General features: G+C 24.5%; 2 protein-coding genes across 3 annotated transcripts in view; both read left to right on the top strand.

The window, feature by feature from the left end:
* Window positions 1-8,908, top strand: part of LOC129972956 (E3 ubiquitin-protein ligase lubel-like) — a 30,939-nt gene extending 22,031 nt beyond the window's left edge. For both annotated transcript variants that reach the window (XM_056087284.1, XM_056087283.1), the window contains exons 3-9: window positions 221-549; window positions 2,675-2,783; window positions 3,522-3,601; window positions 4,247-4,380; window positions 5,604-5,935; window positions 6,759-6,980; window positions 8,287-8,908. In XM_056087284.1, coding sequence (XP_055943259.1) covers window positions 221-549; window positions 2,675-2,783; window positions 3,522-3,601; window positions 4,247-4,380; window positions 5,604-5,935; window positions 6,759-6,980; window positions 8,287-8,561 — 1,481 coding nt within the window. In that variant the 3' untranslated portion in view covers window positions 8,562-8,908. The remainder of the gene's footprint in view (window positions 1-220; window positions 550-2,674; window positions 2,784-3,521; window positions 3,602-4,246; window positions 4,381-5,603; window positions 5,936-6,758; window positions 6,981-8,286) is intronic.
* A 1,877-nt stretch (window positions 8,909-10,785) lies between these two features.
* Window positions 10,786-15,811, top strand: part of LOC129971745 (uncharacterized) — a 36,890-nt gene continuing 31,864 nt past the window's right edge. The window contains exons 1-4 of the mRNA XM_056085721.1: window positions 10,786-10,803; window positions 11,911-12,555; window positions 15,050-15,169; window positions 15,453-15,716. Of these exons, the coding sequence (XP_055941696.1) occupies window positions 10,786-10,803; window positions 11,911-12,555; window positions 15,050-15,169; window positions 15,453-15,716 (1,047 nt within the window). The remainder of the gene's footprint in view (window positions 10,804-11,910; window positions 12,556-15,049; window positions 15,170-15,452; window positions 15,717-15,811) is intronic.

Genomic DNA, 15,811 nt, shown 5'->3' with positions numbered 1-15,811 from the left:
TTGTAAATGAATTTTTATTTTAAAATTTTAAGAATGCTATTTTTAAAGCTTATTCCTTTTAAAGATGTATTTTTCAATGTCTTGGAAGAGTTATAAATTTATTTTGGGACAAATCAATACTATTAATTTTTTATAGGAAGTATTTATCTTTCATTTTCTTTTAATCTTTCTATCCTGATTTTCACAGTTTAGGATTTGTTCATGATTTTTTTATTTTTAGGACCAATTCCCAAAAATGATGATCTTTTGAATTCCCCTGCTAAGTCATGTGCCTTATGTGGATGTTCTACTCCTGCTGTCCGATGTGATAGATGTAGTGGTCAGATTTTCTGCTTGTCTTGTGATGATATGTATCATCGACATCCTAAAAGGCGGCTTCATCTTCGTAAGGCTGTGGATAGTATCTGGAACTCAGCAAGGTCGCCTCGACTGAGACGCAGAACAGATTTACCTGGGGATCCATCAAAAATACCTATTCCACCACCCAGATCTAAGAAAAGAGAAAGGCATACTATAGGGGGAAGAATGTTTTTAAAACCAAATCATGAGGTAAAATAAGACGGTTTAAAAATTAAGTTTTTTCTAAAAAAACTTTATTATAAGAATTTGTGTGAAGTTATTATGTTTGTAAAATATTGTCTTTTAATATAGTTGGATGCATTCTAGTTCACTTTTACTTTTCTATGATCTTTTACACTTTTCTTAAAACTTTGAAATAATTTCCCCATTTATTTTTTTAAAAATATAATATTTCTCAGAGCTTTGTATTTAATCAAGGATTATTTGAATTAATTTTCACTACTGATTGATGATACTAAAGTGGATTTTTTAACACTAATCTCAAACTTGAAAGCTAAAAGTCTGTTTTGTGATATCAGACAGATTCATTATACTATAATACTACTGGATTATTATGTAGATATTAATAATAAATATAGAACCAGATTTGTTATTGGTGATTGCTGAACAGATTTAAATTTTCTTGCACAATTTTTCTCTCTTAAAATTTTTAGCAGCTTTATGATGAGAAGCTTGATACCACTTATGATTTTAATTACAGTTTTCATTATTAATTGCTTATTATTTGTGCCAATATAATTCTCTCTCTGTATATTTATAATATAGAGAAAAAAGGTTTGGGAAAAATATTTTGATTTCTTATAGCTTATGATTAGAAAATAATAATCCACCAACACATGCACATATTTGTTGCCTTTCCCTTTATTTTTAATATAAATTTTACAAAAGAATTGAATTTTTAGAATTTAGGAGGAATTAACTTTTTTTAAACTTTAAACTTTTTGTACTTTTTTTTAAAGTTTAAATTTGGTAGTATTTAATTTTTTTTTTGGATGCCGAGAATTTTACTCAGTTATCAACTTATGTGTAAGCAATTTAAATTTAGGATTATTTTAAAAAAGTTTAAAGCATTATATGCTGAATATCTTTCTTCAACAAATTCTGCTGTGAATAACATGAATATTAGCTTTTTGTGTTTGTATTTCTATAAACTTTATTATGAACTATTAATTTTCTACTTTGGTTGTCTTATACAAGGTGACCACAAAGTTTTATATACATTTTTAACTATGTGAGTTTTTGAGTGCAGACAAAAGCTTTTAAATTCATTTTGTTTGTAACATGTTCCCTTTTGAATAATTGCATTATTTTGTACCTTAAAATTTCATATTAATACATTATGGTGAAAGATAGGAAAAGTAGGGTTGACAGGTTTTTCTTTTTCCAGTTGTTCAGATTCTGTTGTAAAGTTTTTCATAAATTTATAATTTTAGTGATATCAATATATTTTAAACTCAATACATTTATCATGAAAATAAAATGCAGTAAACGTTTTATTGAATCTTGAAAGTTTTTATTTTTATTATGTAAATGCAGATTTTGCTCTTGATATAAAATTCAATAATTATTATTTAAGAAAGATTGTCACAATATTATCTTGCATTAAAAAACAATTTCATATTATTCCAACCTGGTTGAAAAAAAAAGAAAAAGAATGAAATCTTATTTGTGGATCAGTATTAGAAATCATATTATTGCATTCAAAATTATAGTAAACTTAACAAATTTATGAATTTGTAAGTATTTTAAGCATGCTCTTCAACATAATTTTTTTTTTTTTACTTTGACATAATTTATATATAATAATTTCTATCTATGATATTTGTTATCAACATATTTATCCTTTTAAAATCTTGCTATTATGATTTCTTTACAAGCTAAGATTTCTGCATTTTTATTCTGCAAGCTTTTTTTTAAAGAAAATTTCTATGTAATTACTTGTTCAATTTATGTATAGATTTGTTACATATTAGTTATTTGTAGTTTTGCATTTTCTATGGGGAGTAATTTTTTTTTTATTTCTATTTAAAGTATTTTAAATATTTCACTGGTAGAATTTTACTTAATTAAAAAAAAATTAATTCTAAATTTGCAGTTAACATAGCATATTAATCATTAAATAAGAATTAATGTTTTGACAGTTATTTTTTAGAATTTGTAATTTTAGATTTTAAATTCTTTGAACAGTTTTATTTTTAAAAAATTATTTTCAGGATTAAAATATTAAATCCAGTTTTTCATTACATTTTTGATTTTATTGCTTTTTTATAGAATATTTTCCATTATTCAACTAAGAATAAATTTTATTTTTAAGCTGGGCTCGTTTGGACATAGTAAAGTATTTGATATGAGAAGTTTAACTCCGACTTCAAAAGATGTTTTTGCTGGACCAAAAACTCCTACTAGTATTGAAGGAACTTATGGTAAATAATTTTTATAAATGTGTTTCCTGCTGTTTTTAGATATTAGTTTATGCATTATTGCTGATACTAAGTTTATGTTATATTGCTGTGACTGAATTTATTTTTAAAAAAAATATTTGCTTTTATAAGTGTAAACAATTATAAGAGCAAATGCTCTTTTATGCTAACAGTTAAAAAGAAAAAAATATTTTTAATTCTCAATTTAATAATTTTTACATGTTTTATTTTGAGTACAAAAATTAATTTTATTCCTTTATACAGTTCTTATTTCTTTTATGCTAGACATATTAATCAAAAGTTTACCTCAAATATTTCTAAATATGTCAGCTGTTGTGTTTCTACTATAAAGAATCAACAGATAAACATTTGTAAGTGCTGAAAAGAAAAAAAAAAGAAAAAAAAAAAAAACTTAAAATTTGGCTAAAACGATATAAACAATTGCATCAAATATGATTTGAAGTGTCATTATTTCCTCAACATTTAAAAAGACTTTTTTTATTAGGTAATATCTGTTGAAATTACATTAAAAATACCTTGCATAATAAATTCTTTAAAAATTGTTTATTTAGTAGTTTTAATTAATAATTAAAAATAAATATATTATACAATTCTTGTATATTGTTAAGATTACATAATTTTTAAAACGTTTTATTTTTACAATTGCCCTCTTTTGATGGAATCAGGTATTTCATAAAATTTAATTTCGTCTAGTTATTTAAATTATATTGTGTTTTTCAGAAAATGAAACTGCTTTTCCAGCACATAGTGTTGAAGAAATAATAAAACCAAATGAAATTTATGAAAATGAAAGTGTTTCTGTAAGTGCATATTTAAACACATTTTTTGCTTTTTAGTTTTTATGTATTTTTTTAATTTTGAAATATTATAATGTTTTTTTAAAATTAGTTTAAATACAATGCATTTATACATTTGATAATATGATTTAAATGAATAATGCAATATTTTTATTTAAACGATTTTGCTTTTGAAATAGATATATTTATCACATTTGTATTGTGTTTGTGTGTGTATGTGTATGAATTTATAATGTACTTACTGAGAAAATGACAATTTTTTTAATAAATTTTGGATAATTAAAAAATTATTTTTAAAAAGAAAAGTTTTTGGAATTATAAAAATACACCATACGTACAAAGAATTGAGTTTAAAACTAATTAATAAATTTTTTGCATATAGTAGGAACAATATAATAATATCACTCTATTTTTCTCTGACATCTAATTATGTAGAAATATTTTCTCATAACTAGATGACATTAATGCATGATTATATTAATGATCTATTTTGTGAATTTTGTATTATCAAATGAATGCCATACACATTACTTCTTGCAATTGGAATTATGTAGAAACTTTCCTTTTTATATTTATTAATGACATATTTTATGAATATATCAATTTTTTATGAATGTTTGATATAAAATATTTTGAAATTTTAAATAGATTAATCAAGGAGAAGCTGTTGGTAATTCCAATTCTATAGTTACAAACCCATGGAATGTTCAAAGGACAAATATTTCTTCTCCTATTCAGGTTTCCATCCCATCAGGTTCACCTGATTTAATGACTAATGGACAGTAAGTTTAAAAAAAAAAATTTCCCTCTTATTTTATTTCTTTTTGAAATGAATTTCCTTTGAATTTTGCATTATCAAATGAATTATTATAATTATTGTCTTCCTTCTATTCTTTCATTGAAACATCCCTCCCCCCCCAACAATGTTCTATACAAATATATATATATATATATATATATATATATCAAAATAGGAAGTTAAAAAAAAATATATAGTTTCAATTAATTAATGTATGTTAAAACAAGTATTGACTTTTTTAAATAACAATTTCATTTGATCTAGATGAATAGCATATTTTTATTGAACTAATACTAGAATATTGATTAATAAATAGTGCATTTGAAATTATTAAATTCTTATTTAGCTTAATTTTTTTTATGTATACAATTCAACATGCTGTAAATAGCAGAATGAAAATATATTTTTGTATATTGTTGACAGATTTTTTCATGTCGTATATGCCAGTTTTTATTATTTATTTCCCAAGGGTTGAAAATTTATAATTTCATTTTTAAATGAATAATTTGAAGGGATTGAAATGTGTGATTATGTACACATTTGATTATATATTTATATATCAGGTTTAAAAAGATCTTTTTAAGATTACAAATTAGGCTATTTGTCAACATATAATATAACAGTCAACATATCCAATTTCATGCAGAATTTTAGATTTGTTTATTTTTGAACATTTTTAAAATATTAGAAATTAATTTAATTGACTGATATAGCTTAATTTTAATTTTCCATTCATTCTAATTTTTTTAAAAAAAATTCTGGTTTCATTTATAGTTTGTAAATTGCGTGGAATATAAACTTTTTCCAAATAAAAATTAACTGAATATTCCTTTATTACTCTTATTTGATTGAATTTTTTTATTCAATAAAGCTGAAAACAGATTGGAGGGCTATGCTTATTAAGAGTTTTATTTACAATTTTAAAAAAATTAATTTTCAGTTCTTTTTTTAATTTGGACTTGTTACGTTAAATTGCGTCAGTTAATTTTAATAAGTTGTTTACTTCATGAATTTCACAATACATTAAACCTATAGTTACATTTTCCTTTTTTGATCAAATTCTATTAATTGTAAATAAGTCGTGAAGAAAATTTTCAGCTCAAAAATATTGAATATTATATAGAAACAATTATTAATCCATTTTTAAAAATAGAGGAAATGCATTTAAAACTCTTTATATACTCTATCATTTGATTTATCTTCCAGGTCATTTGGATACCCATTGAAGCCTCATAGCAGAAGCATTGCTGATCTTACTGGTGCTCCTGCAAATCCAATGGGACCTCATCCGTATCATTTACCTCATTATCCATATATGCACCCTCCAGTCCATCCACCATTTTCACATTCTATGGCACACTTAAATTGTGCTCAGTGCCTATCTTCCTCATGGTCTAACCTAATGAGCCCTCATCCTTCTCCTTATTTCCATCCTATGCCATGGGGTTCTGCACAAGGAAGTCTAACTCGTGGTCAAGCCCCATCAGCTACTAATGGAAATTTGAGACACAGCCATGGAAGTATACCAACTTACCCTGGTAGGTTTGTAGACTCAAAATTTGGACATTATTCAGTTTTATTAATTTAAAAATACTTGAATTTTCTATTTTTTATTTCAGAAGTAAAGAATGTCAAATGTGTTATCTTCAATATTTTTTTTTTTAGATTTAATGCTTTTTTTTTATTCACTCATTAAACATCTTAAAAAATCTAATTAACATTTTATATATCTTTATTTCAAAATGATCTTTCAATGTTGTATGTATTGCTTGAAATTTATTTCATGACACTTTTTTTTTCAACATAAAAATTTGCAAATTCTTTGAATTTATTTGTCTATACTTTCAAGGAAATTGAATCATTATAATTATTTTGCATTCAAACTTGTATAAATAATTAGTAAAAGTGATTTTTTTTGTATAAGTTATTTATATTTATTAAAATAGTTACAGTATAAATCTAAATTTTTGTTGAAATTTCTTATACAAATAAGGTTAATGTAATTGAAATTTTTTGAAGAAATTTTTAAATTTTATTGCAAGAATGGACATAATGATATCCATTCTTGTTGCATCTTGCAAAAACAAAGATATATTTTATTTGAATTTTCTTTTGTGTGTGTATTAAAAATTATCTATTTTAACACACAGAATGTTTATCTAGTATAATTTTTGTCTTTTTTTTTCCACAAAAAACAAAAAGAATGTAATTTTTATATCTTTTTTATTTATTTAATCTTTATGTTGCTGTCTTTATATCATTGATAACATGGTACAGTTTTTTTTTTTTTATAAAATTTGTGTTTTATTCTATTTCCTAATTACCTACTAATATTTCGCCTTATGTATTTACCTGTTATAGATCCAAATTTTCATTATCCATATCCTGGTGGACCTTATTATCCAAATGGTGCTCCTCCTGTTGATCCTAATTTTATGAGAGATCTGCACCAACAAGCAGAAGAATCTAAAATGAGCAAGAGTTCTTCTAAGCGCTCTCTTAATATGGAGAATATGGATACAGCTCAGATTACTACTGATGCAGATACTGAAGGTGGCACTACACCTGCGATCACTCATCAAGGTAAATATATAATTTTCCATCAAATTGCAATATTGTGATTGTACTAAATTTAAGTTCTCTAATTGATGTATCAAAGCATCTTGCATGATGGCTTTAGACACTATAAATATTTTAATATTACGTATAATATTAAAAAAGTTTGTTTCTTTTGTTGTAAATTTTTAATTTTGATTGATCTTTTAACATATATTTCAACACAAAACAAAAAAGTGTACTAACTTTGTAAGCTTTGAATTGTTTGAAGTTTTTTTGGGTATGGATTTTATTAAGTATTCATTTTACAAAATTTTAAAATTAGTAATAATTGCTAATTTAAAATTTAACTGGAAAAATCCAGTGCTGATTCACTTAGTTGAATTTTATGACAGATTGACATAATAAAATTTTTATAGAATATCTAATAATTATTACATTTTCTAATAATCAGGATTTGGTATCATGGATTGAAATTTGTTACTGATTTCTTATTAATAATTTTGCATGCTATTAATTAATTTTGGCTAACTGCATAACCTTTTAAAATCCTTCACTTTTTCAGTTAAAGGGCATTACTTCATAATAAATGTGCATACTATTTTATGTTGTATTCTGTTGATAATTATGGTTAATATTTTCTATAAAATCTAATGTACACACTTGTGTTGTTAAATGAATTATCCAAAATTATACACTTATTATGTGTATTATATATTTGGAAGATTTTTTTGAATTATTAATGCTTGTTTGTATATAAATTGAATTTGCATTGGTTTTTTGTTTTTAATGGAAATATAATTCCATTTCTTTTCTTATTAGGGGAAAAGAACTGAGCTTCCCCCCAAAAAATTTAAATGTTTTTTATGCTCGGATTCTTTTTTCAAATGATAACACCTAAATATGTATGCTTTAGTAATAAAAAAAAGTAATTGTTGTAAGTTGATTAAGTAACATTTTTATTGTATTATCCTGAGTTTAAAATAAAATAAAATAAATGTCACCTTTTTGTCAAACTATGGTCTTTAGAAGTTTTATAGTTATAGCCTTAAGGTTAAAAAATTGAAATATGTGTTTATGTTCTGATGACCTATGTAAAGAAGAATAAGAAACAATTTATTATCATTTAAGAGATTTATTTCAAAAGTTGTATTTTTATTTTGCTGAATACAAGTTAATCTTTTTTTATTAAATCTAAAGTAGATTTAAATTTAAAATATTTGTATTATAAAATTTGTTGTGATCTTAATGCTAAGTCAATGTGCTCATCTTTGTAGGTATAATTTATTTTTGATGCACAAAGTTAATTTCCAGTTTTTAATTAATTTTACAGTGAAACCCCCTGCAGATGATGAATTGCCTGCAATTCCGCCACCTCCTTCTAAACCATGGTCTTGCATGCATTGTACCTTTGTTAATCCACCCGGAAGTCATATCTGCCAAGTTTGCTGCAAGACAAGTTATAAAACTTCAGCTTCATCTGAAGATCAGAATGATAGGTCACTACACAGTAGGAACAGTGATTCACCTATGGAACTAGTCAATTTAGATGCAATTTCTCAATCTCCTGATTTATCAGAACATAGAGAAGCACAAAAGGTGATTTAAATTATTTGAATAGCAATTTAAAATGTTTCCACTTAATTTATTTTGAGCTCTACAACTTAATCATTTGACTGGGAATGTTTGTTTATTAGAACTGAAGAGTGTGAGTAATTTTTTTTAGCATTTCTTTTAATGCTATTTAAGTTTAAATGGAAATTGTGAATGTATGATTTGTTATGTTGTACAGAATTTTAATTATTACCTGCTACTAGGCTTTTGAAAACTTGTTTAATACTTTATTATTGATTTTTAATGCACAACTTATCTTTTCTATTAAATCAATGCCTTTATAATAAAAACGAATCATATTGTATTATGCTTTATTGAAAAAATAAAATTTGAGAAAAGAATTTTGAGTTTGTGTGTCTTTATATGAGTATATTTTTTTATTAATTTATGAAAATTTCTGTGTTCTTTTTCTTAAACAATTATTTACTAAGTTGCATTAATTATACTGCAAATAAACAAAGAATTTCTTTTTCATTTAAAGCAGATAGTGATGTGTTAATACTTTGAGGAAGATGGAACAATAAATTTATTATTTGTTCATAAAGTCTTCTAATTAGTAAACTTTAAATAGCTTTGAATTACCTTATTATGCTTGCATTTTGAGATGGGGAAAAAAAGGGGGCAAGCTTTTTTTTTTAATTATTAGGGTATATTATGTTGCTTATAAACAGTACATAATAACATTAATTGACTATGTACAGTAAATAAGTTTTGAATTTTTATTTATTTTACTGAAAAAGTTTTATATTAAAAATTCTGTTTTAAAATGATGAATATTTCTTTTTCCAAATCATAATTGCTGTTTATGTTGATTTTTAATTTCACAGGTCCATAAAATAAATAGTAAATTAATAATTTTATTTGGGCAGTTATTCATGTTATTAATCTTAAAATGTTATAAGGATTCTTAAAATATTGTATTAAATATTTTTTAAATTGTTTTGTTTTGTGTTCTGTTATCATTTATTTGTGAATTATATTTTGTTCAATTTCAAATCATTATTTAATTTGTAATAGTTGGAAAATAAAAATCTGAAAATTATATCATTTGATAATCTATTTAGGTGATAATATATTTTTGCTATTGATATAGATATTGAAGTTGTATTATTTTTTCTCTTTCTGATTAAATTCTATTTAAAATGTTTTTAAAAATATATTTGAGGAGTATACATAATTCATCTGATTGCACTGAGATTTATATTTCTGTCCAATCAGTATGTTATATTTGTTATTATTCAATTTATTTCCATGAATTAGTACTATAAAATAGATTTACATTCTTAGAATAAGTTACTGATTAAAGCATAATTTATTTGTAACCTAAGCAATTATCATGTATTTATTAGAAATCATTAGTCAATAAGTTATTTGTGCTAAGATTTTTTTTTTGTGTGTAAATCATATGTTGTAAAATGTTTTTTCTTGGACTTTTTTATTTTATGATTTCTTTTAATATCATTATTTGCTTTACCCTCAACCCACTGCATGGTTTCTTCATTGACTTTTTAGTACTGTTAACCATATTTTATTCAGTTTATGTTAGTGCATGGTTTTCCAGTTCCTTTCTTGATCTAATTTTCCTGAGAAAAAAAAAAGGAAGTTGAAGTTTTGAAGCCAGAAATATTTTACTTTTCAGGTGGGTATATTGTAATAGAATTTTCACAATTCTGGCATTCTTTTGCCATTTTTTAAAGACATGTTAGCTTTTTGAATTTTTCTTATATATAATTCTAGTATTTTGCATAACATGTAAATAACTATTGTGTATAATACTGATTTCATTGATTCATACAATACTGATTTATCTTACATTAATTTTGATCTCAGTGCTCTCATGATATCATTACATTTTTTTAATATATTTAATTTATGCTAATTTCAATATCATTATGTTATAATATTCAAATTCATTATTTCACCACAAAAAGGAGGTCTCTCTGTGAATATTCTTCTTTTGATTTATAGAGCAAGTTGTATTGCTTATTAGATTTTCATTAAAAAATTTTGATAATTATTTTATAATGCAGCATGGCATAGTTTAGATTATATATAAATGCTGTTAGTAGATTTAACATCTTTCTAATCTTTATGATTTGTAGAATAAGGCTTATGATAAAAAATAATTTTATCTTTTATATTGAAAATGAGAATTTTACGTTAAACAATATTTAATTTATGTATGATCTTATATATTGCCAAAGATAAATTTCCATATATGCATATAATTTTAAAGGTAAAATTATAGTTTCAAAAATTATCTAAGCAGATCTAATTTTCATGGCATATTTTATAGATTTAAAAAAATAATTTGATTTAATGAAGCCTGTAATCATAAGCCATTCTAATCTTTTAACAATTAAAAATTTATGCATGTATAGTTTAAAAAATAAATTATTTATAATATCCTATAATTTTCTTTAAGGAACAAACGGTATTTTTTTCATAAAAAAGATAATTAATTTTAGTATTTTTTAACAAGAAAATGCATGCTTTAGAAATTTTTGGAAAAGTAATTTTTCTTTGAAAGTATTTTATCAAAATATCAATAATTTTTTTCCTTCTTGAAACATGTTATTTTAACTGAGATTATTCTACTGATCAGTTATAAATTATTTTAACTATAACTGCTTGAGTTAGTGTATTTCCTACTTTTCATTTTATGAATGCCAGAATTGTGAAAACATTCAGATTAATTTATTGTATAATTCATGTTTTTTCTATCTTCACTTCTCTCTTTGTTCCCTTGTAATTAATTCACAAAATTTTTAATATGTGTGTTGATTTTCCTTTATTATTTTAATTTAATATAAAGTAATAAATTTATATACCTTTTCTTTTTTTAATACCGTAAATAATTTGCTAATAATATTGTTTGTGATTTAATATGCATGATTTATTTTGCCTGTGTGTTTTATTGTATAACTCTTTACTTGTTTTCTAATAACTAATTGTCTTGCTTTCATCAAAAGTCCAAGAGATTTTTGCTTTCATTCTTTTTGTTTTGGGCTGTACTTGGGAAAGGCTTAAATTTACTATAGGTTTGTTTTTGTATCTTCTTTTTCAATTACTCTGATACTACAGTTTTTATTTAATTTCATTTATGTATTTTTAACCAGCAGCATTATTCTTTTATATTTACTATATTTATACAATTTAGGTTATTATATATGAAATACACTCTTAGCTATGATATTTCAATTATTTAATTATTTCTATATGCTCTATAATAAGATTTCATGTTAAACAAGGTTATGATACTGAGGTTTTATGTTGAATAAAATTTTGGTATTAATGGTTCGTGTTAAAGATTTTATTTATTGATTTTTTTTGTTTTGTTTAGTGCGAAGAATCTATTGGTGAAGATAGCTTGGAGAATGAAGAAAGCTCTCAACAAATTCCACCAAATGATCCAAAGGAAGTACCTGAAGCTTCAGTAATGCTTTGTACTGAGACTCAGACTTTCACTACTACAAAGTCAACAGATGTTCAAACTCAGAATTTGATTTGTAAATCAATGGCTTCTTCTACAGATTCAATCTTTCCTAAACAAGAAATATCTGTTCAAACCGAGAAGACTGAAACAACTGCAAAGAGTTGCTCAGTTGCTACTGATCCTATGATTAGTTCTCAGTCTATGGAATCTCTGCTATCTGGAATGTCAGCACCACCTTACCATAATCGGAGAGCAGGTTGGGGACGAGGAACGAGTTTTAGTACTCAGTCCCTGTTTGAAAGAGGAAGAAGTCGAAGTCCCATACCAAGATCTCTGTCTATGTATAATGAAGCTCAATCCTTTGGAAGAGATTCTAGTTTACCACCTGAAGAAGCTATGCATAGCTGGAGTCAAGCTTGGCTGATGTCTGATCCAATGTATTACAAACCCCACAATTTACCGGGTCTGGAACAACCACTTGTAAAGGAAGATTACTTTGATGGAACTTGGGGATCAATGGATAAGCTTAATAGAAGAATGAAAAATAAACAGGTGATTATTATTTTTTCTCTGAAAGATTTAAAATTTGATTGGTTTTCATTTTTAATAATAATTTTTTAATCATATCTTAATAAATATCTATTAAGTCAATCTATTTGGGATACTAACAAGTGACATATCTTTAATTATAGGTATTGGAATGCTTCTTTTGAGTATTTCTAGTAGGTTGCATTAGAATATTATGAGAAAACTTATATTATTTTTTTAGATTATAGTATTTTATCTTGATTTTGTTATTTGATAATTTGCTGATTATTTTGATTTCTCATTTAGGATATATAAATCACAGCTTGTGTTTTTTATTTGAAAAAAAGTATAAAAAAGTCACATCTCTCTTGTATTGAAATATTATGCCATTTACTATACGAGATGAGCAAAATTTTCATAGGCTTTTTAATTTTACAGCTAAGTAAATGCAACATATATGTTTAATATGCAGTGTCTAATTGTTAATTTCTAAACTGTTAGAGATAAGGCATGAATTTCCAGTTGGGAAAAATTTTCTAAATGCTGTAAAGAATTCATTATATGTTGTTCAAGTCAATAAATATATTGCTGAAAAAATTTTAAAGTCTGTATATTGCTCTGGTTCTATTAGTCATATTTAGTAAAATATTTTTTTGACGCTAAAACATTTTAAACCAAAAAAAAGTTTAATGATTTTATGACTAAAACTGAACCGTCTAGTTAAGAATTTTTGAATTTTATTATTTTTATTTTAAAGTAATCAACTGTTCCTTCAGCAAATATTATTCATTAATTGATGGATTTTGTTTGAGTCAGCCATTGCCTCCATAATATTGTATTATATCAATATTGATATTTAGAGCTTTACAACTTTGTTAGTTTTAACTATAGAACAATGAAGTTTTTTTTGTTTAAAATATTAGTATATCTTACTAAATATGATTAATAAGACCCAGAAATATAAAAGTTTAGATATTGTAATTTTTTTAACATTATATTTATTGACTCAGATAACATCAAATATAATCCTTTTTAAAATTTTTTTTTTTTCAATTGTGGGGAGATGTTGAAATTTTAAAGGGCTCAAGAGATTGTAATATTAGTTTAAGGCTTAGCATTTTCATGTTGGAACAAGTATCTAGTTATTTATTTTTGAATAGAATGGCCATATCAACATTATGATTCATATTTATATTTATATTTATTATATGAAAATACTGATATTTATTTTATGAAAAATAAAGACACGAGAGTGTCACTTGAAATATTTTCTTAAACAATAATATGCAGAACTACCTGACTATATCTGTGCTTGACAGTTCTTAGTAAAAGCCTTTCTATAGGTCTTCTTGCTTATTTGTATCAAGACATAAACTGATCATGTTTGAGCACCTACTTTAATTTAGGCAGATGCATTCAAGTAAACTCTTTTATGTAATACTAATGATGGTTTCAATATGCATAAGTATAAATATACCACAAATCATCTGTAATTTAGATCATAGTTACATATTCTTAACTCTCTGAAATGTAACTTTAGTACTTAAAACAGCTCTATTTCACCAATGCATTGCAATTAACTGCATTATTTTCTGAATTTAATGATTTTCTATTTAATTAATCATCCAAAGCAAATGAATTTTGAATAATTTTCTTCTACCTGTATTCAAAAGGTCATCTCTGTTCTTTATTTATATTCATTCTTTTTGTAATTTGAAAAAAGAAAAATCCTTTTATTTGCAGTTCTTCGGTTCTATTTAGTTTAAAATTATTCCCCTGCAAATAAATTTGTCTCTACTTCTTTTAAGATATTAAATGCACTTAAAGTCAATATTTACTTACATTTTACATAATCATTTCATGAGATGAATTTTAGACTTGATATGTGTGGTACTTCATTGTGCATTTTCCTTATTCTAGTGTATTTATATAAATAATTGTAACATTGAATGTTTAATGATTTAAGATATGTTAAGGTAAAAGTAATGTCATTTGCTTATTTTGCAATTAATGTATTCTGGTATTGGGATTTTATATTCTGTCAGTTTATATTATACACATATAATATCATTATTTATCATATCAAATTATTTACTTATATAATTTAGCTAATTATATTGCTGTATTTATACAGTTTATAATGATTTACTAGCTATATAATTATATCAACTTTTCTAATAAATAGCTAGTATTCAGTTGTTTTGTAAAATCATGTACAGCTAGCTCTCTTGATATAAACAAAAATTACTGTTGGGCACATGAGGTTCCTTATAACTGCACACTAATTATGAAGAATCCTTTGAAACAAATAAGTTAGAATAAAGTTTATTATAAGTTAGTTGGAAGATTGAGATATTAATATTAATTTACCAATACACTTTTTAATATGTTTTTCAGGGATTCCAACAGATTGGCAATTTCTAGATTTTGATTTCATTGTTGTTATTATTTATTTTTATTATTATTACTGTTGTTATTTGCAGATGTTATTAAAATTTTCTAAATATGTTTTAAACAGGGAGAAAAATTCAAATCACAACAAAGACCTAAATTACATCGCAGTCTTGATGATCTAAAAGCAGAAAAGACTCAGGATTTTATTCATTCACGGGAACTGCAGTTCTTACAAACTGTAAAGGTATATGGTTATTAATATATTGAACTTTTTTTAAATGTCCTTTTTAGAGTATGTTATTGCTCTTCTACTTTGCTGTAATAAAATTCTGCAAAGATTTGTTGATTATGTTAGATATTCTTGTGTGTATGTATTGCAGATGCACCTAATGATTGAAAAAAAAAATACCTCTATATGCAAATTTGTTTTATTTTTTTGTATGCAAAATCACTTTAAACATTGTTTTTATAAAATTATAATAAAAAAATTCTCTGATTGTTTTAATTTACATTTGATATATTTTCAGGAAGCTGAGAGGTGTGGATTCAGTTTAGAGGATTTACATGTTGCCTTTTTGCATTGTGGTAGAGAAGATCCTGTAATTTGGCTTGAAGATAATTGGTCCTCTATGATAAAAAATGTTATTGCATTGGCTGCTAAGTATGGAGAAGATAATGAAGAAAATGATGTTGGTATCATAACAGCCACTGAAGCTAAAGAAGCTTTACACATACATCGAGGAGATATATGGGATGCTGTAACAGAATGCATTGAAAACCGTCAGCGAAAGGTATTTTGCACCTTAAAACTGAGTTTCTCAAATTTTCTTCTTTTGATTCCACTTTTTATAATGGCTTTTTTTATTTATGTTTAACCTTCAGAAAT

This window comes from Argiope bruennichi, chromosome 6 (assembly GCF_947563725.1).
Source record: "Argiope bruennichi chromosome 6, qqArgBrue1.1, whole genome shotgun sequence".
Classification (NCBI taxonomy): domain Eukaryota; kingdom Metazoa; phylum Arthropoda; class Arachnida; order Araneae; family Araneidae; genus Argiope; species Argiope bruennichi.
This window is presented reverse-complemented; position numbering and strand designations above follow the sequence as displayed.